The 24,388-nt window shown below is 37.1% G+C and overlaps 1 protein-coding gene across 1 annotated transcript in view; it reads left to right on the forward strand.

The window, feature by feature from the left end:
• The first annotated feature begins 4,694 nt into the window (after window positions 1-4,694).
• The window catches only part of ALG6 (ALG6 alpha-1,3-glucosyltransferase), a 41,248-nt gene continuing 21,554 nt past the window's right edge, over window positions 4,695-24,388 (forward strand). Inside the window, exons 1-4 of the mRNA XM_079136773.1 lie at window positions 4,695-4,835; window positions 8,922-9,164; window positions 17,084-17,168; window positions 24,182-24,271. Coding sequence (XP_078992899.1) covers window positions 9,083-9,164; window positions 17,084-17,168; window positions 24,182-24,271 — 257 coding nt within the window. The 5' untranslated portion in view covers window positions 4,695-4,835; window positions 8,922-9,082. The remainder of the gene's footprint in view (window positions 4,836-8,921; window positions 9,165-17,083; window positions 17,169-24,181; window positions 24,272-24,388) is intronic.

Below are 24,388 nucleotides of genomic sequence, written 5' to 3' on the forward strand. Positions count from 1 at the left end.
TTTACAGAGGACTCTGTAGGCTGGGAAGTGTAGGATGGGGTAGGTGTGGAGATGGGATTTTATGGTCCAATATCAGGAAAGTTTATGTTCTTGTGGAGAATCATGATGTACATAACGTATGAAAGGCCCTGGAAGACCTAGAGTAGGGAATCCTTCCCAGATTTATATAGAGCCTATTGTTTCAAATTTGTCTGCATCAAAAGACTGTCCTCACACTATATTTTTAAAAAACAATAGTTATCTATCCCACTGACCGAGAGTTCTGTGGAATATACTTTGAGAAATGTTGCTCTCAAGTTTTCTCATTTGTAATAAGGGGTTAAGAATATCTGTCTTACTATTCTCTCAGAGTTATCATGAAGATCAAGTGAGCTAGCTATGAAAGATTTTGCTAGTGCCTATATTGAAACTTGGGAATGAGAAGGTTAACTCTAACTCCATGCTACTTAGGTGAACTTATGTCTGGGGGTGGGGGTGGTCGATGGCATGATGAAACTTGGCGATTTCAGAAGAGCCAGAGATTTTAAACGAATGGAAAATGACATACCAGGATCAATTAAGGAAGATATACTGAAAGAAAAAGCGATACTATTTCAAAGAAAAGCTATGAAAGGATGAATGGTTTTTATCTGGAATTGGGAAGCCCTGGGATCCATATAGAAAAGGGCTTGTTTTCTTAGTGAGTGCGTGTGATCTATGCAAAGGACTAGAAACTATTATTAAAGTATTATTTGTGTGATAATGTTTGCCTATCTCACTGTGTATTACCTCCAATAGAATATATATTAGTTTGTTAGGTTTCTGTAGCAAAATACCACAAGCTAAGTGGTGTAAACAGCAAATATGTATTTCCTCACAGTTCTGGAGTCTGGAAGTCCCAGATGAAGATATCTGCAGGGCTGGTTTCTTCTGAGACCTACTTCGGACTTAGACTTCTTTTTCCTTGGTCTTCAATTGGTCTTTCTTTAGTGTGCACGCATATCTATGTCCAAGTTTCCTATTCTTATAAGTGTACCAGCTGCTATAATTTGGCTTTGAAGTATTTCCCAAAAGCCCACGTGTTAAAGGTTTGGTCACCAGTCTATTGTGCTCCTGGGAGATGGTGGAATCTTTAAGAGGAAATTAGGTTAGTGGGAGCAGGACTTTGAAGAGATATTGGAACCTTGGCTCCTTCTTTCTTTTATTTCCTGGCTACCAGGTGAGCACCCTCCTCTGCCTTGTGCTCCCACTATAATATATCAACTTATCATAGACTCAAAAGCAATGGATCCAATAATCCATGGAATAGAACTTCTGAAATTATGATGCAAAATGAAGTTTCGTTTAAACTTATTATCTCAGGTATTTTATCACAGTAACAGAAAGCTGACTAATACACCAGCCATTGGATTAGGGGTCATCCTACCAACCTCATTGAACTTTACCTCTTTAAACTCTCTATTTCTGGGGCTAGGGTTGTGGCTCAGTGGTATAGTGCTTGCCTAGCACGTGAGAGGCACTGGGTTTGATTCTCAGCACTGCATATATATAAATAAAATAAAGGTCCATCAACAACTAAAATATTTTTTAAAAAATCTCTATTTCTAAATATAGTCAAATTCTAAGCGAGTGAGCATGAGGACTTCAAACATAGGAATGTTGGAAGATATAATTCAACCTGAAACTAGGTATATACTATTTTTATCATAAAATTTGTAAATGAAATAGTAACCACAGGTGGTTGTTTTTATGAAAGACAGAGCAGAAAGACAAGAAATTAAGAGAATCTGAACTCCAATTTCCTGACTGGTAACAAGGATAAACAAGTATAAAATGATTAGAGAGGGGTTGGGGAGATTGCTCAGTTGATAGAGTGCTTGCTTTGCATGCAGAAGGCCCTGGGTTCAATTCCCTGCACCACAGGGGGGAAAAATGATTAGAGAAAGAAAACATCAAAGATGGGAAAAGGTTGTCAAATAGAGCATATTAAAGACAAATTAGAATAGTAGTTATTTACTGAGTACATACTGTATGCCAGTCAATATGTTCAAAGCTCTATATGTATGATTTCATTTTACTTTCATTACAACTCAAAGAAGATGATATTGTACTATTTTTCTTTTATTTATGGGTGAAGTAATTATATCATAGAGACATTAGGAGACTTTACCAATGTCACACAGTCAGAAAATAGAAGAACTAAAATTTAAATCTAAACCCATCTGTCTCCATAGTCAGATACTAGCTCTTGACCACCATTGTATACTGCCCCTAAAGTTGATCTGCTCTATAGTTTTGCTATGGCTTATCCTTTTTGCTGATAGTAATGTTATCATTCAAAATGCAATTACTACTGACCAAATTATATTTTATATTGTGTATGCATGTATGAATGTGTAACAACAAATCCCACCATTATGTATAATTATAATGCACCAATAAAATATGGAAAAAACCCCAAAATACATTGTTATTTACAAAACAAACACAAAATGCATTTACTGAGCATCTGTTATTTAAAGAGGTGAAAAACAGTATCTACTGGCGGGAATGAGCAAGAGTAGTATTGTAGATGGCAGTAGTGGGGTAGTTCATCTGTGAATTAGAGGTTTTGTTGTCCCTTATAGTATTCATTCAATGAATACTGTATCAGTTTTGTGCTAAATATTGGATCCAAAGCTATTTGGGTTGGGAGGCAGAAAGGAGAGACTTGTATCAATATTCATCATTTTAAGATGTATATTTTTTCACAGATTAATATTTCTGAATTATACAGTTTATAATCATTACTAGTTTAAATGGTAGCATTTTTGTTGTTGTTGTTCTTAGTGGTACATAAAATAGTAGTGCTGCTCCATACAATTGACAGGACCTTAGAGTCAACAAAACATTTTTGGTCTGCCAAATAAGATTCTTATTTATAAGATGCTTGATATACATGATCCTGCAATATATAGGATTTCTCCCTGTTTGTAACCTTGTATTTCATCAGCTCACCTTCCTCCTCCTGGCTTTAAATATGTTTTTTTACTCAATATGGTAGTCTATTCTCCCTCTCTGCTATCTTCCTCATTCTTCACCAAATGCAGAACTTTCATCTCTCCCTCTTTAGTGTCAGCTTCTTTCTAGGGTTCTGATTCATAACTGGCACCTGAGTATTACTACTTTGTTGTTCTGATGTCACCTTGAACTCAATACAATGCACCATCTTTCCCTCCAAGCCAGCTAAATCATCTCCAGGCTTCCCAAGATCTATCAGTTCTAGTAATTCATACTTGAAGACTTGGGGGTCATCCTTAATTCTTCCCTCTCCTTTGTTTCACTTCTACATATTTAGTATGTTACTAAGACCTGTACATTCCCTCTTGATTTCCCCTTGATCCTTTCCTCTCCAGTTCCACTATTATCATCTCAGCCCAGACCCTTGTCTAACCATGCATGCACTACTATAATAACTTCTGCCTCTCCTTCCGATTCATCTGACCCATTATCACCACTTCATATTTCCCCTAATATGGTAGTATACATTTGAGTCTCTGCTAAAAGTCATTTAATGGACCCTTACTGATAACTGTATAAATTCCAAACACCACAACTTGGTGTTCAAGGTTCTCCAGTCATTCCTCTCCAGTACCCACCATCTGTACTGGAAAAAATGTATTGTACTGCACTTTTCAACTGTCACAATTTTGGCTGGACCATTTCCTTTCTGACTTTCATTCTATTCACTTGGCTGATCTAACCCCATCTTCTTCAATGCCCAGCTCACTCTTCCAGGAAAAGCATTTCCTGATAGCTTATAGTTTACAACAAGCCCAAGTCTTCTCTTAACTCTTACAATGCTTAGTGTATGTACCAATAATGGGACATTCAATATGTGCTTCTTCCTTTTAGGCATGAAAATGTCTTTCCAAAGACAAATTCCTGGAGAGCAGAGGGGCCAATTTCTTCATATTTACAGGCTGATGACCATTTATCCATAATAGAATAAGTTTTAGATCTGGGAGTTCACCTAGCCCTAGTGATTCATTTCACAGATGAAGAAACTGAGGCCCAGAGAGTGTTCAGACCCACTTAGTAGAAAGTCAGAGCAATATCCGAATATTTGCTGATACTTACAGGAGGCTTGGTTTATATAGGATTCAGAAGCGGGGTGGGGAATGAGTGTATTCTTTGAAGGATGGAGGACAACGTGGTTATTTTTGGCAAACGTGGGCAAACAGGGGCTACTATATGTGCCCCTAGTACATATGTACTATATGTGCGTAGGGCTGAGCTGTTCTTATGCTCGCCCCACGCGCTCTGGAAAATGGACGTTCGATAATATCTCTTACATGAATTGACTTCCCAGCTTTACTATGGGTTCCAGACTCGAAGAGAGGGAGGTTGGCTGTGCGGCTCCTCAGAGCTCAGGCCCCGAGAAGACCTTCGGCTGGGTAGGAGCACCAGCTAAGGGCTCTCCACTGAGCGACGCGAGCCAGGACCCGCCCCTGGCAGGAATTTGTGGGCTAAGCAGCCGCTTGGGCCTTGGCCATGATCCAAGGAAAGAGGAGCAAGGGGCTTTCCACCTGCCCCTGGCCTAACCCGGTGGCCAGGCCTCTCGGGTTCCAACGCCTGGCGCCCAGCTTCCCAAGCGGTCCGCGTCGCCCGGCACCCAGGCTGCCGCGCGCTGCCGCCCCGCCCCGCCCCGCCCCGCCCCTACGCTCGACGGGCTCGCTCCCGCTCCGGGCGCGCGGGCGTGGGCGCGCGGCGACAGAGACTGAAGGGCGCTCCGCCGCGGGGGCGAGCGCGCAGGCGCCTTCGGGGGCCCGCTGCGGGCGCGAATCCCAGAGTCCGGCTGCGGCGGGTAAGAGCGCGTTTCCGGGGTGCCGGACCCCGAGCCAGCTTGGGTGGCTGTCGGGCATTCGGGCGGCGCTAACAGCTGGCGCGGAGCTGGTGACTCGGCTGTCGTCTGCAATCCACTTCCAGGGATGCGACACGAGGCCTCCCCAACCCAGCGTGCATGGTCGCTTGGGGGTTAGGGTGAGGGGACGTGGTGATGGTGGTGGCACAACCTGGCCGAAGCTATCCTGGCGATCTTGTCCTGCAGTCCTGAGGGTCTGGCCTGCTGCAGAAAGGGAAGAGAAATGTCGTGAGGGGTCCCTGCTGCCAGATGTGCTCGCCTCGGGTGGCTGCCCTCCCAGGGAGCTGTGGCCACGGCGGGGGAGCGGGGCGGGGAGGGTCCTCCACACCGGAAAGAACTCAGCTCTGCAGGTGGAAGGCGTCCTTGTCGGGATGCACTCTAGGGGCAAAGTAGGACGGGAACCTCCTCTGCCACCTGCGTGACAACTTTGTGGTGTGATGGCTTAGAAAGTCACTGTACTTTGCTTTACAGGTGGAAAAAGTTGTAAAGAAACCTTTTTACTATTTAAGGGGAAGAAAGCAGTGAAATCTGAGTATCTTTACACGAGGACTTAGTAAAATTACGTATCTCCCTCCCCCTCTCCCCTCTTCCTCCGGGTTTTTGGTTCTCCCCACCCCCTCCAGTCTCAGAGCTCTATTCAGCAAATACTTCATGGGTTCTTGCTTTCTGCCAACGTTGTTTTAAATGCGGGGCAATGCAACCATTAAGACAAAGAGGATCCCTGCTTACATGTTGCTTATATTCTAGTTGATAAGTAAGTGCCATTTCCTTTAATACTTTTTTTATTGGAATATAATATACATACAGAACAACACTGTACACAAATTATATTATTTGCTGACTTATTACAAAGTAAAAACATCTTTTAACCATCACTCAAATCAAGAAACAGAACATTCTCAAAGCCTACAAGACCTCCCAGGAAACTCCTGCCATTTACCATCCCTTCTTTCCTTCCCATTGGTGTCCTTTTTCCTGATTTCTTACACCGTAGATTAGTTCTAGGAGTCTTTAGCAAGTGGAACTATATGATATGTATTCTTTAGTGTCCAGCTTCTTTTACTCCAAGTTTTGTGTGAAAATATAGTTTCTGATGGTGAAAAAAATTGTGAAGAAAATTAAAGAAAGTAATGGTACAGTCATTAAAAGGAGAAAATTTTAGTAGGGTGGGGAGAAAATGATCTTTCCTAGAGGATGACTTGAGGTATAACATGAATGACAAAAGATGAGCCAGTGAGTTGAATTAAGAGAATTCCAAGCTCAGGGACCGAAGGGAGGCTTGCATGAACTTGACAGGTTCTAGGAAGGAAGGAAAAACCTTGTGGCAAAGTGCGAGATGAAATTGGAGATGCAGACAGGGGTCAGATTTTAGAGGGTCTTATGGCTAGGTATTTGGATTTTAAGTGTAGGATATGTAAGAAAGAGTTGTGATTTTTTGTTTTTGTTTTGTTTTTGGTACCAGGGATTGAACTTAGATTCTTAACCACAGCCACATCCCCAGCCCTTTAAAAATGAAAAATAAAAAATTTATTTAGAAGTAGAGTCTCACCAGGTTGCTGGGGGCCTCCTAAGTTAGTGAGGCTGGCCTCAAACTTACCTTCCTCTAGTCTCAACCTCCCAAATGCTGGTGCCTCCTGAGAGAGATGTTTTTGATGTCCTTCAGCTTCCAGTACAAGCCACTTGTGCAGGATATGAAGCCCTATGCATTTTACTCATCAAAGACTCTGCAAAAGTGGCAATACTGGATAGTCATAAAGAATTAGGGGAAATGACATGTTGGGAGACCAAATCTTTTTTTGTGTTGTTATGATTCATATTAATTCACACACATAATTTGATTCCATAATCAGATTTAGAAGACATTTTAGGAATTATTTCTTTATTCTAACTCTAAAAATACTCCTGTCAAGTAGTCACTGTTTCTGTTTGAACCCATTAAAGAGGCACTTACTTTTTTGTGGGGGGGGTGGGTGCTGGGGATTGAACCCAGGGCCTTGTGCTTGCAAGGCAAGCACTCTACCAACTGAGCTATCTCCCCAGCCCGGCACTTACTTTTTGAGAAGTTCACTTTTGTTTCTGAACAGCTCTAATTATTAAAAAGTTTTCCTAATATTTTCTTACTTGATTTTTGGTGTTGGGGTTTGAACCCAGGGTCTTCTGCATAGTTATCTTTTACCTCCTATTCAGTAATCACACAGTTGCTTTTTTTCCCCGTATTTCAGTGCAGAGCTTTTAATTCATTTGAATTTATCTCTTAATATTTCTCGTTAGATTTAAACCCTCCATAGGTACAGTCCAGATCTTTCTGGATTTGATTCTTTCATCTGTCAGTGAGCTGACGCTTCCACCAATCTGGTCTTAGCATGCTTAATCAGCATGGTATCAGCTAAGTTTATAAGTTCATTATGATTATTGTTCTTGGCAATTTTATTTTTGTTAAGATTCCTGTAAAAGCATCTACATATGATAATCTGGAACTGCGGACAATTGACTTGGTCATATTAGTGATTTAATTTTCTAGTTACACTATTTTTTTAAATCCAGGGATTAGCATTTGAAGTATAAATTGTAAACACTATGTCTTAGCAGGAAATAGAGTGTCTCTAGTCACAATGGCAGTCATCAAGAATACAAATAGTAAATTTGAAGAGAATGTGGAGAAAAAGGAACACTTTTACACTGTTGGTAGGATCGTATTAGTACAACCACTGTGGAAATCAATAGAGGCTCCTCAAAAGACTAGGCATGGAACCACAGTAGACCCAGCTATACCTCTTTTTATTATTTATCCTGAAGAATTAAATTAATCATACTACAGTGATAAATGCATACCCAGTTTATAAAAAGCATAATAGCAAAATTATGGTACCAACCTGCACACATACACACACACACACTGTGGTTTTACTCAGCTATAAAGAAAAATGAAATTATTTGCAGGAAAATGGATGGAACTGGAGACCACCATGTTCAGTGAAATAAGTCAAACTCAGAAAGTTAAGGGTTATGTTTTCTCTCATGTGTGGAAGCTAGAGAAGAAAAGTAAAGGAAAGATGGGGATTGATCTCATGAATATCAGAGGGAAGTTCGTAGAAGAAAGGGATTGAAGAGTGAGAGGAGGGGAGGGAAGGGGAAAGTACTGGGGCGTCATGCTGGCCAAATTATATCGTTATGTTGTGTATTGTGTACATCATTATATATAACTTTTCAGTTGATTTATTTGTATTTTTCTGGATGTATTTAAGTTAAAGTATATTTTATGGTTAAAATGGACCATAATTTTCCAAAGCAAAAAAATGTCAATTTGTTTCTTACTTTTTATTTTCACTGCTGGGGATCACTCAGGGCCTGTGTGTGCTAGGCAGGTGCTTTACTCCTGAACTTTATCCCCAGCCCCGATCTTACTTTTAAATACTCAGCCTAAAGGGAAGGGGGAAATGGAGAAACATATAAGTGGTTAATGGACTTATTGCTTTTATATTTTCTCCTAAGATTTGGGCTGTTCTTACTGAATTTTTGTAAAAGTTCATTTCTCTAAAATGAAAATATGGTATGATTAGCATATATATTTTTTTGAATAAAAGAATTAAAAACTACAGAAATTATTTTAGTGGAAGATTTTTACAAAGTAAATACAAAGACAAAATTCTTCCTTTTCTCTGTACCAAAGATAAATCACTCTGTCCATCTTTGTGGTCTTATATTTACCCGTAGGTAAACATGCTTTAGATGGAATTGACTCTGCCACTTTCTATGTCTCTGTCATTTTTCTTCTTAGAAATGTTCCTTTATAAGAACAAACCCTTGCTACATCCTCAGACACACTGAGTCACGTTTTACAGGGAGAGAGCTACCTTTGAGGTATATTTCCCAATTACAGGACTAAGGAAGGATAGGCCAACTACCTTCCCTCAGTACCTATTCTAGCCCCTTCCCCCTTGATTCTCCATCTTTCTACTAGATTTAATGGATTCATTGTTAAGGTAATGTACTTAGCTAAATCTCTTTTTTTTTTTCTCCCCCCCAGGCTACTTCACAGAGGTTATCAATTTCTGACTGGAAGTGAAGCACCATTTAAAATCCCTCAAACTCCTGATTCCAAAGAAGTGCCAACATTTTTCTGATCAAGAAAATAAGTGACTGACTCTGTTAAAAATAATCTGGAACTAGTTCTGTTTTCCTCCCAGAATTCAGAGAGCTATGGAACAGTGGCCCTGGATGACAATAGTAGTCTTAATAGGACTAACAGTACGGTGGACAGTTTCTCTTAATTCTTATTCAGGTAATATATTTTTACTGTTTACAAGATAGGTGAATATTCCTCTGAGTAGTTTTTTTTTTGGTAACAATTTACTGAGGGAATTTTCTGACTGAGACAGAAGAATTTCACATTTTATTGGTGTGGTCAAGAAAATAGATTTAAACATTTAATTCTAATGTAAAGAAAATGTATAAGAGCTAAATGCATTTTGTATGTGTTTGTAAAGAATTGTAGTTTGTATTTAATATTCTGCAGATATTCATTAATTCAATATTATTGTTTTGGTTGGTACAAATTTTTATATTACTGATTTTTGCCCAGTTGGCCTATCAGTTACTGAGAGAGCTGTGGTTTCTCTATAGTTTTGCCAGTTTTTGTTTGTGTATTTGTATCTGTATTTCTAGGTGATTTAGGTTTTTCTTTGTGGCTTGAATTTCATGAGATTTTTGGTATGTTCCTATTTATCTGCAGTAATGCTTTTGTCATATAGTCTGTTTCCTCTAAAATTAATATAGCTTTACTAGTTTCCTTGGGTTTGATTTTTGCTTATTGTGCCTTTTTGGTCCTTTTATTCTCTACTCTGTGTGTAGATCTAATTGATTTTCTCCAGTTGCACTCTCTCATTTACTAGTTTGGAAGCTCTACTTTATTTTGTTCTCTTGGGGATTAACTCTCCCCTTCAGTTACATATTTAACTTGATAAGTCTAAAGTTAATATTATATCTGCCTGAGCAGTGTAGGGACCTTAGAATGCCTTAATTCCAGCAAATCCTCATTCCCTGAATTAAAATGTTACGTTCTAGGATTTCAGTTCTTTCATGATTTTTTTTTTTTTTTTGGGTACTAGGGATCGAACCCAGGACCTTGTGCTTACAAGGCAAGCACTCTACCAACTGAGCTATCTCCCCAGCCCCTCTTTCATGATTTTTATTTAATTAATTAATTAGTTTTTGGTACCAGGGATTGAACCCAGGGTTGCTTAACCAGTGACCCACATCCCTAGCCCTTTTTATGGTTCATTTAGAGACAGGGTCTTATGGAGTTGCGTAGGGCCTCACTAAATTGCTGGCTTTGAATTCGAAATCCTCCTGCCTCAGCCTCCTGAGCTGCTGGAATTACAAGCATGCACCACCACATCCAGCTTATTTATTTTTATTTTATTATTATTATTATTATTATTATTTTGTGGTGCTAATGATCGAACTTTGGGCCTTTCACATGCTAGGCAAGCATTCTGCCACTGAATCATATCCCTAGCCCTCTTTCATGATTCTTAATCCTATAAATTAGACATTAGTGACTTGCTTTATACAATTAATATTCAGTTATTCAGTTTTACCCTCCTGTTTATCATTTTCTCTTCCCCTTCTTTCTTACCCTTTATGTCTTCCTGAGTACATCTTTGGGAGTTTTTTTAAGTGAGCATGTTTTAGTGACAAACAACTTTTGTCTGAAAATGCCTCTATTTTGCTTTCTGTCTTAAAAACTTTTGCTGGGTAGGGAATTTTGTCAACAGTTTCTTTCTTTAGTGTATTGAAAATCTCTTTTCATTTTCCTTTGGATTCTGTTGTTGATGATTTTTTTGGGGTACCAGGGATTAAACTCAGGGGCACTCCCACTGAGCCACATCCAGCCCTATTTTGTATTTTATTTAGATACAGGGTCTCACTGAGTTGCTTAGCGCCTTTTGCTGAGGCTGGCTTTGGACTTACTATCTTCCTGCCTCGGCCTCGTGAGCTGCTGGAATTGCAGGCATGTGCCACCATACCTGGCTGTTGATGAGATTTTTGTTGTTGTTTCTAGAATCTGAGGACTTCTCTTACGTTCAGCCATACATTAAAATTATATGTGAATATTTATATGAATATATGAATTGTATATGGACTTTTATACATTTATTATATTACAGTATTTATTTATTGTTATTTAGGATTTTTACTCAGGTGTTTTCTGGACACTTTAAGTCTGTCATACTGCTGGAAACAGAAGTCCCATCCATATTGTTTTTATTTTTATTTTGCCATATGGGGGTTTGAACCCAGGCCTCACAAATGCTAGGCAAGTGCTCCACCACTGAGCTATGGCATCAGCCTTCTTTGTCTTGAAAGGTCCTCATCGAGTACCCACAGTGCAAGAAGAAAACATATTTAACTAGTGATCACCTCCAAAAAAAATGGGTAATGATTAAAGGAGGCTGAGAAGAAATTAGAGCTTGGAGAGATTGTTATTTCTAAAAGCTGAGAGACCTAATAATTTTAAGAAATAAGAACTGACAAACAGTGTCAAGCTCTGGACATGCCAAGTAGGATGGCCATTAAAACTAGACAAGCCATGTGAGCCTCCTAGTTGCCAGACTGTAATGAATTGAGGACTGATGGTAGTTAAAAAAGGGACATAGCAACTTTCAGGGAAGTTTGTTAGTAAATAGAATTAAGGAGGTCATTTGTCAGTTGAACTGGGAGAAAAAGGACTGAGGAAAAGCCCAGTTCATAATTGTTATATAAGATATGCAATCATATCACTTTTGTCTTCACTCCGTAATTGGTCTGTTGGAAAGTCTTCCTGTTTTCTGACTCAGCACTCAGTTATTCTTGAACATGATGATTCATTTTCAGTCCTATATGTTGCTCTTCTGATTTTCCTTTTATCTTCTAATTTTGACATGTATTTTTTATTTTTTTTATTGTTCATATTTCTTTGTTTAATGAAATTTTTAACTAATTTGTCTGAAGTGTTCATGTTAATGTGGAGTTAAAAATAGTTAAAATTAGAGTATAGGATAAAATAATATAATCTTTAAAATTGCAATATTTCCTTGTTGCTGATATGTAAAATCAAATGCTTAATGGGTGTTCAGTAGGGGACAATTGATACAATATGTTTCTATTCCTGAGGCATACATAGAATAATTAATTTAACATTTCTCTCATGAAGTCTGAGTTTTATTCAGTTACTTTTCTCTTCTGGAAAACAGGACCCCTGCTGCTTATTTTAAACCTTGTTCTTAAATTGTCCCTCAGAAAGTCCACAGAGTGAGATTACATTTAGGTTACTGTTTAAGACAAGTGTGTTGTTACTGCACATTAGTAGAGTATTTGTAGACAGCTATTCTATAGATTTATCATTTTTCAGATAAGGAAGATCAAAAATGCTGAACATTAAGATAAATGGTGGTTCTGACCCAGTTCTCAAACCCCATCACAAAGAATATGGCATGTTCAGTACTTGCATGTGAAAACTGCTGGGCCGCAGAAGCTGGGAGAATTAGCTCCTAATAGCTGTGGTGCTGCTGAGGGCCCCCCACCCCAATTATCAGTTAAAATACTTTTATAATTTGTTTTTGGTTTCCTTTTGGTTTATCTTCTTTTAAGGTTCTAATTAGGAAGCACTAGTATGAGAGAAAAATGTTTACTTTTACCATTCTAGGTTTTCTGTTGGGCCCCCCAAACAAAAGACAGATTAGTAAGAGGAAGGCATACACATTAATTCAGTAGACATTTTATGGACATGGGAGCCTTCACAAGGAAATAAAGACCTGAAGAAACGATTAAATCTGAGCATTTTTATACTAGTTTGGATGAAGAGTAGACAGTTGTGGAAAAAAATATGATACAATAAGGTCAGAGTGGTAAACTGGGAGAAACTTGGCAAAGCTGATCATTTGGTTCCTGGTTGTCCTTCCATCTTTGGAGATAAGAATGCTCCTTTTCTCTGGTTATAGGAGGACATTTTTCACAGGAGGGTCTTATGGCTTACTTCAGGGAAGGGTCAGAGAGTCTTCTTGTACCTACTATTTCTCAAATTCTTTTAACTTAAAATATGCAGTATGCCAAGGTACCGTATTTGGGGTAGCATGTCCAAAACCCTGTCATACTCAAGTGTGAAGCTTAGGTTAGCTTGCTTACTATTAAGGCATCATTCCTCTTTTATTTTTTGTTTTTGTTTTTGTTTTTTGTACCACAGATTGAACGCAGGGGTACTCAGCCACTGAGCCACAATCTCAGCCCTTTTTTGTAGTTTATTTTAGAGACAGGGTCTTCTGAGTTGCTTAGGGCCTTGCTAAGTTCCTGAGGATGGGTTTGAACTCATGATCCTCCTGCCTCAGCCTCCCAAGTGCTGGGATTACAGGCCATCATGCTCAGCCATTCCCCCTTTGGAAACATGCATATAATTAATGCAAATTAGGCCTATATATTATTTTAATTTAAATTTTTCTAAAATGTATACCCCTTCCATTATTAGAGGTGCTTATGTAATTTTCACACACCTAAAAATCTTGAGTAAATATTGCTTGTTACTTTTAAACAATCTATGGGGAGTAGACAAATTCCAATTTTAATATTGAGTATCAGGTTTTATAAAAATTTGTAAATACTCCATTCTTGATCTAAAGTGTTATTAATGTTTTTAGAGAAAATAATACTTGAACTGAGGAGGGTTATTTTCTTTTAATAATCTCTTTATCCCAAACTTGTATTGCCTGTTTAGGAGAAGAAAGTCATAGAGAATCAGTTTTGGTAACATGTCAATCATTGTTGAAGTGTGACTATGTTTATTTAACTGGTCAGTTTCTTTGAAGTTAACATTTAACCACTGCTATTTAGAAGGACTCATAAAATTCATAAATTGTTATCAAGAACATATATGCAGGAGATTTTTAATATATATATTGTTGATGGACCTTTATTTTATTCATTTATTTATATGTGGTGCTGAGAATTAAATCCAGTGCCTCACACATGCTAGGCAAGTGCTCTATCACTGAACCACAACCCCAGCCCATAAACAGGGGATTTTATTATGGAAAATTTGAACCAAATCTTCTCTCAGACTGTTAAAAATTTCAGTGTAAAGTATGTGTTGTTAACAAAGAAACTACCTGCACTATAGATTCAAACATAATTCTGAATAGTTCTGCAATTAATAGAATGAACATTTAAGTGGTACTTTAAGCCGATTTTTCCTGTGAATGAGACAAAATTGAAGCTTTGTACATGTACATCAGTGTTTTCTTTATGTAATTCTGAATCTTATGTAAATGAATTTGTAGAATTAATCACTGTGGAAGGAATCCTTTTTGCCCTTCCCAAGTGCAGCTCCCATAGGTACAGTTGGGTTGTCCTTCTAGGTTGCTTTAAGGGCACTTTAGCAGTTTTAAAAACTTAAGTACTAATTTCATAGCCGGTGTCAGCTGAATTTATTGAAGTAGGTCAGACTCTGGATAAAAACTTGTTTCCCAACCCTAAAGAGAGTCATTATCCATTCTTCTATTTGTGAGAGATTGGTAATAAATTCTTCCACATTGACCACAAGTCTAGAGCAATTTCAGAAAATCTAGATAGTTGGATTTTTTGAGGTATAGGAAATTACTCAAAATCCTCTCTGACTTTTATTATCCCACTGGTCCAAACCCAAACAAAAACAAAACAAAAAATAAAAATCAACTCTTTTCCTCCCCCAAAGTAAGCTGTATTCACTGGGTAAATTCATTGAAATACAAACACATATATACACTCTCCTATAAAATGTACATGTAAAAATGCCATTAATTCTTTGGGGGAATTCTTTTCCTTTTTTATTTTCCCCCAGTGCTGGGGATTGAAGGCAGGGTCTCACACATACAAGGCAAGAGCTCTACCACTGAGGTATGTACCCAGCTTTTTTTGAATTTTATTTTGAGACAGGATCTCACTACATTGCCCAGGCTGGCCTGGAACCCGTGATACTTTTCCTCAACCTCCTGAGTAGCCTGGATTACAGGCATGTGCCACCATGCTCAACTAACTTACTTTCTTCTTTTCTTTCCCTTCTTTTCTTTTCTTTTCTTTCTTTTTCTTTTTTTTCTTTTCTTTCTTTCTCTTTCTTTCTTTTTAATGTATATGCTATTCTCTTCTTGTTCAGTTTAATTAAGCAAGTTTGTAATGAATGCCTACAATATGCTTCTTATGAACTCTATAAAGTAAATTTCCGTGTCTATGAGAACTAAAATTCTTATTTGGGTAGTGACTAGGAAATGGTATTAGTCATGTGATGAAACATGAGGAAAGTGTAAGGACTATGAAGAAGTCAGTAATTAATGATAAATACGATTTTAATTTATGAGAGAAGCTTCATGGAGGACTTAGGATTACAGGTGTGTCTTTTCTTTCTTCCCTTCCTTTCCTCTCCCAGTGTTAGAGATTGACCTGGCTTCTCACACCTGCAAGGCAAGCCCTCTGCCTCTGAGCTACACTCAGCCCCTTGAGGTGGTTCTTAAAGCTTGGATATGAGTTGAGGCGAACGCAAAAAAGGAGTAAGCAGCATGAACAGAGAGAGGCGTAGGATTTCAAAGTGCCAGACAGTAATTTAAAGATGTTTTTGGGCAAGAACCAATATTTGGGCATTGTGTTCAAGCACCCTTGGCATAATTAATTGATCTGCCATCACAAATTAACATTGCACATCTAGCAAGTGTACAATCAAATTCAAGTCTCCTGAACTAAAAAATCCTGGCTGTTAAACTAATTATACCAACATCCTTGCTATATTAGCATTCACTGAGAATGAGTTAGGTGCCATTGAGAGTCTAGTAGGAGTTATTACATCCTGAGGCTACAGAAATGAGTAACATATGGTTCATCCTGAGAGAGTGGTGTGTGTGTGTACATGGGAGTGTGATACCATGGGTTCTTGTGTCAATTGAGTGATTTACTCAATGTATATGTGCTGAAGAGAAAATTTGTTTTTCCCATAATTATCTCATAGTGGGACTATCTCCTTGGATGGAGATTCTAATATTTAAAGAATATTGGTGTAATAACAACCATTAAATGAAAACAGATGGAGAAAATCTAAGTTAGGTTTCAGTGGGCAGTGGTATATCCTTATTCGCTGATTAATGAGTACATTTGACTATACGTGAATTCCACCTTACTTGCTGTCTTAAAAAACCTATGAGTCTATTGCACTTCTGTGGGCTTTCTTATAGTTTTGTAGTCAGCTGCTACTTAAAGCGTGAGTGGGTGTTCATAATTTACTAAAAGAAAATACCTTTGTATCATTTAAGGATAATAACCCACTTAACCAAATTGTGAGGCATTACAGAGTAGGAGGTAAGAACATGGGTTATGAAGCCATTTGGGTTGGGTTTAAATCCAGACTCTGCTTCTTACTATATGAGTGACCATTGCCTCTGTTTTTCTAGCTTTAAAATGGGGATAATAATACTTATTAGGCTGGAAATATAGCTCAGAGGTACATTGCTTGCCTAGCATGTGATCCCCAGCACTGCAAAACAAAACAAAAAAGTGTCCACAACCTATTTCATGGGGTGGCTGTATCTAGCATTATCAAATGTTAGTTATTAAAGGTCCATTATCCCTTATTTACAATTTTGAGAAAACGTTATAAAATAACTCATTTGGTAACAAAGCCTACAAAAGTCACTAATTTTTTTCATATGTAGTCTGTTTTTAGTTCTATACTTGACCTTTAATTATTTATACTTAGTTTGTAAAAGCACTTTGTAAAACAGATGTTTGTTATTATAATTTTTATGATATTTGTTGGACAGTAGAGTTGGCAGTCTTTCTCATAGTAAAAATAAACTTGGATAGCTTATTATTAAATAAGTAATATTAATAATAGCTTCTACCAATTGACTATTTCCCGTGTGCCAGGCACTACTGGGTAGTTCATATCCATTATCTTACTTGTTCTGGTCGTCCTCTATAGAGGCAGGCTGTATTGATCCTGCTTTGAATGCGCTCAAGCTTGGGGAGGCTGTCACTGGGTGTTCTAGTGTGCTAGCGTTCAGACCTCATCTCTGACTTTTTTTGGAATTCCCAAGTTCTTTCCCTAACTTACATGGCCTCTGTAGTTTAGAAAACTTTTCTAAGAAAATAAAAATTACTGATATGCTAAAGTAGATTGTTATTTACTCTTTTTACCTTTCACCTTAGGTGCTGGAAAACCCCCTATGTTTGGTGATTATGAAGCTCAGAGACACTGGCAAGAAATTACTTTTAATTTACCCATCAAACAATGGTAAATTTAATTTTGACTTGATTTTATTATTTTAATTAGATGATATAGATTATTTGAAGATATTTAAAAGGAAACACTATTTTCTTTGTCTTGAGCATCCTTGTCTCCTGCATACTCATGCCTCATATATTGCCTTGCATATTGTAGTCCAGTCTCTGAAACTACATAGTCCTAAAGGTTAGCCATATGTATATTTAGTTAGTGGGATATGCTACTGAGCCAGAACTTTGATGGTAGAACACTATATGTCTCAGAAACTCTTCTGGACATAAATTACAGAAATTCTCATGCCTTGTTCCCTCATCTGTTGCTGTTCTCACTAAAGATCACTTTGATTTAATCTTCAGGTAAGAACAGAATAGACTTGGTAATAGCAGATGGCTAAATTTGTGAAGCCAAAAAGGGAACAAAGGGAAGAAGCCTATTGTAATAGGACTTGTTTTCAACTCTGAAAAGTTTACATATGTCCCTTTGGTTTATCTTTGAATACCCTGTGTCTAGTATAGGCTATGGCACTTTCTAGCTGTTCAATAAATATTTGTTGAAGAAATAAGTGTTGGTATGTTTTTTCACATGGTTCCATTTCCGTAGCTTTCTCTGTGTGTTATGAAGGAGGAGGTCAGCTCTATCGTCATGGGTTTCATGGTACAATATGGAACCTTCAGTTTTTCAGCACTCAGAGAATATGGCAGACATTTTTATTAGTTTTTGTTATTCTCAATCACTTGAACTGTGTTGATTAACCTTAACTTTATAATATAAGTCTACCTGGAAGTTTCAGTTTCTTTGCTTACAATGTTGGAGGTATAAAAGAGCAGTGAATAGTGTAGATATTAGTTAGACTGCCTGAGTTCAGACCCTGGCTTTACTATTTACTAGCTTGTGACCTTTGGCAAATTATTTAACCTTCTCTACCAATTTTATCACTTGTAAAATGGAAATAATAGACTGCATAGTTCAATGGATTTTTGTGGATTGAATAAAGTAATACATGTGAAGAACTGAGATCAATGCCTGACATGTAATATACTTTCAACATGTTGATTGCATTTATGACTTCATAAAAATTTGTACCTGTGTCATTTTTATTGAACATGTTTCAGTAACAATTTATGTTATCACTTATTGATTTACTGAATAGCTGGTATATTAAACTGTTCATAACATTCTTTCTGTTGATTCCTTTGGTCACTGCTTTTAACTAATTCCTTTACCAGAGAGTTGTATGCAAGAACTTTGTATTGAACTTTCTATTGATAGGTTGGCTGTACCCTAGTCAGAGTTTGAATTATTGCAAATAGAGGCCAGCTAAGTATTTGACATTTTTCTATATTGTTCTATTTTGAGCATCTTTCAGATCTTGACATTTAATTAACACGTGTCACTGTTTGGATTACTAGTATATTCTTAATGCTTTTCTCTTGCTTGACTGGTAGAATGAGATAATATTTCCTAAGACAAATCAGAGCACTGCTTTTGAGCTTTGTAATTGTTTTCTAAATTGTTTTGTAAGTTTCACATGGATAATTTTATTCTTGGATATTCTTTGATAAGTAGTTCTCAAAGATTTTGATACAAAATTCAGTGTAATATTTAGTGTTGAAAGATGAGAGAAAAGTGAAAAACTGCAGCTTTTAGCATAATGCTAGGGGGAAACGTTGATATCAGGAATGAAAATACAACCTTAACCATGTAGATGAATCATTCTAATGCTGATCTACCTCAGTTTTTCAAACAATGGTATCCTACTTTGGAGAATATAATCAAGAATTGAATATATGTGCAGTAGTCCCCATTATTCATGGGAGATACCTTAAAAGACCCCCATTGTATGTCTGAAACGACAAATAGTACTGAACTATAGTACTGAATGTGTATACTGTTTTTTCCCTTTATATATTTATCCATTTTCCGTTGCTATAATGAAATGTTGGAGGCTCAGTACTTTATAAAGAAAAGAAGTTTATTTAGCTCATAGTTCTGAAGGCCCAAGGGCATGAGGCTGACGTCTGCTCAGCTCAGGTAAGGGTTTCATGGTAGATGGTAGGTATCACAGTGGTGGGAACATGTGCAGAAGTGATCACAATAAGTAAGTGATCACAGTAAGCCAGATCAGACAGTACACCAGAGAGAGACTCAGGGTCAGGCTTACTCTTTTTTTATAATAACTTGCTTTCATGAGAATAACCAACATAGTCTGACTTACTAGTATCAATCCCTTCTGAGGACGATGTCCTCAATAACCTGATTACTTCCCACTAGACTTAGAGGTCACCATCTATTTAATAATGCCACAGTGAGGACAAGTTTCCAGCACATGAAACTTGAGGACAAACCATATCTAAACCATGGCACATATGTATTATGATAAAAGTTTAATTTATAAATTAAGAACAGTAAGAAAGTATCAGTAACTACTAAGGAAATGCAACAAGTATAATAAGCTGTAATAAAATTGCTAACACTACTCTTATGCTTTGGGGCCATTATTAAGTAAAGTAAGAGTTACCTGAATACAAGCATTACGATACTATGACAGTTGATCTGATAACCAAGATAGCTACTAAGTAGTTGTTAGATAGGTAACTTATACTGTGTGAATATATGCTGAACAAAGGATTGATTCATCTTTTGGAGAGACTAGTGTAGGAAGTTGTGACATTTTATTACACTTTTCAGAATAGCATGCAATTCAAAACTTAGGAATTACTTATTCTGAAATTTTCCATTTAATATTTTTGGGTCACAATTGACTGAGCATAACTGAAACCGTAGAAAGCAAAACTGAAGATGCGGAGGGGGACTATTGCATACATTTCCATTCGTTTTCTGTATTAAAAAATAAGAAATATTTAATTCAGAGCATACTTATATGATTAGGTTTTGATTATGGTCTGGGAGTCTTTGAAAATTATGAGGGCTGGGGATGTAGTTCAGTGGTAGAGCACTAGCATGCACAAGGCTCTGGCTTTGATCCCCAGCATGTCAAAAACAAAACATTATGAAAAACCTGAGATAATCTTGGAGCTAAGTTTCATGGTGAAATGAGCATTTTTGCAGTAAGTAATAGAAAATAAGAGTATATTGGGTATGATGGCTGGAGCCTTTAGCTCCAACTATTTGGGAGGCTAAGACAGGAAGATGGCTTGAGCCCAGGAGTTCCAGGCCAGCTTGGGCAACATAGGGACACCCTGTCTCAAAAAGAAGAAAATGTGAGCTTAAGCAATAATACAATTATCTGAAGGACTTTGCAGGCTGATAAAAGTGGCTTAATGATGGTAATCAAAGACTCAAGCTTTTTCTTCCTGTTTGTCATTCTTCTTGGCACACTGGCTTTTTATTCTGAGGCCTTTTATCCTTCAGTCATTAGATGACTTCCTGGGCTCAAGCACTGTAACTTTATAAAATCATGTTAAAAGCAGGAAGAATACTAATAAAATTTCTTCTTTCTACCTCTTTTTGTCAAGGGACAAAATCTTTCCCACCTTTTTAAAAAAAATTATTTATTTATTTTGCTTCATTGTACACAAATGGGGTACAACTGTTGTTTCTCTGGTTGTACATGAAGTAGAGTCCCACCATTTGTGTAATCACCTCTTTCCCACCTTTGAAAAACAACCATTAATAAGAACTGCCTGGGACTGGCAGAGAGGCCACCTTCTCTGAGCATGTTGGTTTCTAAACAAAACAGTGGTTTCATAAATCAGGAGGACTGGTGGGAGTGGTCGTTTATAATAATGAGGAAACTGGAAGATTCTCAATGTCTCTTAGTGGGGGAATGATTAAATAAAGTTTATTTCCCTTGTGCACATGTGCACATGCATTTTCCAGGTAGACTCCTGAAAGTAGATCCTCTAGAGTAGACAGTTTCAATGGATACTGACACTAGTGTCTCCACATACTTATACTAACACTTAATAATAATACCACACTTAAAATTTGTATTTCCTTGAGTACTTATGACACAGAGCATCCTGAAATAAATTTGTTGATCACGTTTCCTCTCAAAATTGCTTGTTCATATCTTTTCCTTATGTCTCTAGTGGATTATCCTTTTTTGGTAATGATTTATATGATTTTTAAAATAAATAGTTATTTTAATTTTTAATACTGTATAGCTAATGACCACAAATAGGAATTACTTATATATTTATTATCACAAAAAATTTACATCAGAAGTTTGGACATAATTTATTGTGATAATTCTGCTCAGGATCTTAGAAGGTTTCAATCCAGGTGTCGGCTGGGCTAGAGATGTATTAGAGGCTTCACTGGGGAAAGATACGCTCCCATGTTTCTGCCAACAACCTGAGGGCTTCAGTTTCTGGTTGGAAGCCACCCTCAGCTCCTAGAGTCCACTTGCAATTTCTTGCTATGTGCCTTCTCCAATATGCTGCTTACTAAATCATGGCAGCTTGCTTCTTCAAAGTCAGTGAGAGGGTCTGTCCAGCATATCTGCTAGCAAGGTGGACTCTTACATAGACATAAAGCAAACAAAAGTGATATACTGTCCCATTTGCTATATTCTATGGGTTAAAAGCAAGTTACAGTTCTTGCCCATACTCAAAGAGAGGGGATCAACACATTGGAAGGTCTCAACATTAGAAAATGGGGTTCGTGGGGATGCCTTAAATCTATCTGCTACTGTAGTGTTCTTCAATGTAATAATTTTTTTTTAATGTGTGTGTATGAGTTGTTTAGAATAAAAATCTTCCATCCTGCTCTTTTAATTTTTCTTGTGGGTTTCTTTTGTTGTGTAAAATTAAAAAAAATTTTGATGTTCAGAAGTTCTTTGAGAAATTCTTAAAAGTTTTCTGTAACTGAAACTGTTTCAAATTAAGATTTTTTGAAGCAGAAATACTCATAATGACTGGGTTGTTAGAAAAAATTACATCTTGAAATTAATGATAACTTTTTTTTTTTTTTTTAGGGTGGGGTGGCTGAATTGTGGATTGAACACAAGGGCATGCTACCACTGAGCTACATCTCCAGCCCTTTTCTTTTTTCTTTCTTCTTCCTTTTTTTTTTTTTTTTTTTTTCCTTTTGAGACAGTGTGTCACCAAGTTGTGGAAGCTGGACTCAAACTTGTGATCTTCCTGCTTCAACCTCCTAAGTAGTGGGGGTTAAAGACACGTACCACTGCCCCCAGCTTCCAATGAATCATAACACTCTTGAACAGAATCTTACAATTTCATGTGTGTGCGCATGCATGTGTGTGTATGTTTACTGCTGAAACATCTGCTGAGATTACATGTGAATTTAGTGGGGAAATTCATTTCAGTGTTATAAATAGCATTATACAACTTTTCAGGTTTATTTCAAGTATGTAAAGCAGGAATATCAATTAGTTGTTTTGTTTCTACTGGTAGATTTTGAAGTTTTACTTGAAATGCTTTTAAAGCTATCAAGAATTCTTCCGTGCTTCTCTCTTATATAGAAATTTCCATAAGAATGGGGAGCACAATTTTTAGCCCTGTCATTCTTTTATCCCAATCCAGTCTGACTTTATTTATAGTATGTATGTCTGCTTGCTTACAGCTTACTGTCCTGGTACTTCATTTCCTTATCTCCAGTGAATCTCAAGGTTAAAGTAAATGAAAAATAGCTTTTGCCTTATAAGAGGCTGAAAACCAAATTAAGTTTTACTGGTTGAAATGTGATTCTTGAATTACTTGATGATTTCCCATTGCTCTATCCATCCCGGTAGTTTTGTGGCTAATAGCCAGTTTTAACTACGATTGAGCACTTACTTTGTGTCAGGCAGTGACATAACAGCTTCCTTATTTAACTCAATGCTTCTACAATCGTATGAGGCAGACACAATAAAACAATAAAACTTTATGCTAATGTGCCCTATAGTAACATGAATTTGGAATAACACAATTGGTGCCAGTCTTTAGGCAGCCCTGTCTAGATAAGTGAATCCTTGTTTGCCAGGCCTAGTTTCCTAGATTCAAGCTGTCAAAAAGAATTCTAACTCACCTGGAGATTCTTGGACACCCCTTCTTGGCTTCATGTTCCAGCCAGACATAGGACCTGGGATTGTTCACATGGAAGTTTCTGCCGGCAGGACAACTGCCACCAGCTGGTACCATAACATAGTCCTATGCCCAGTCCCTGGGCCTTTTAGCATGCCTTGATCATTTTATTATTCTACACCCCTTCTATGCAAGCCCGCATTTTATGGAACTGACAAGGAGAAGAACAGATTTCTGAATGTGAATAATAAATTAGTTAATATGATCATGTTGAATGCTAACTTAAAACATTTTTTAAATCCTGAAGTAAGAAGACTATGACATCAAGGAATGTTACTCATTTGAAACAGGTTTATGAACAATGATTATTTGTGGTTTTTAGAGTTTGGTTTGCATTATTGTAAATTATTCCTATAACTAAGAAAACAAATTTGATAGAAGCAGCTACTTAGTTATAAAGGATATGATTAAGAAATCTATTTATATAAACTTACTTTTTATTTCTTGAGTCTTAGTAGTTATATACAGTTTATTTACATACTGGCCAACTGGAGGAGCCAAGGAATTTATGTACATTAGACTTAGTTTTCTTTATTAATTCACAGATTCTTGTGTTTAGTAGTTTCTCTTTACATGTTGGTTGAAACAAAGTCTTATTTAAAACCTACCTGTTCCCTTTGCATAAACCAAATCTTCATGTGTTCTTTGAAACTGACTTTTTGCTTTTTAAAATTGTGATTCTTAAAAATAGTTTCCCTGATTTGTTAGACTATCAGATGCAAATTCTTTTTTCTTGCATTTTTTAATATAAATATTAGTCATTGAATTAAGTCTACTAGTAATAAGGTAATGAGTTTCAGTTTGCCTGAGTTGGTCCTGGATTGTATCTTTTGTCATGGCTAAGTTATTTATAACTTAACAATCACTTCTTAAATTATGAAGCTTAATTTTAATGAAATTATGAGATATTAAAATCTAAGTCTGTTTCTTGAATATTGATGAATGGAATGGTGCTTTTTTTTCTTTTTTCCCTAGGTATTTTAACAGCAGTGATAACAATTTACTGTATTGGGGATTGGATTACCCACCTCTTACAGCTTATCATAGTCTCTTATGTGCATATGTGTAAGTTTTTCTTCTTTAATTCTGAATGTTTATGCCTTTAGCAAATACAATAAGAAACACTGTGATCTGGCTTTACTGAAGAGAGGAGAAATTGCTAGTAGCTACTACTGTATTATG

Source organism: Sciurus vulgaris (genome assembly GCF_902686455.1).
Source record: "Sciurus vulgaris genome assembly, chromosome: 1".
NCBI classification, from domain to species: domain Eukaryota; kingdom Metazoa; phylum Chordata; class Mammalia; order Rodentia; family Sciuridae; genus Sciurus; species Sciurus vulgaris.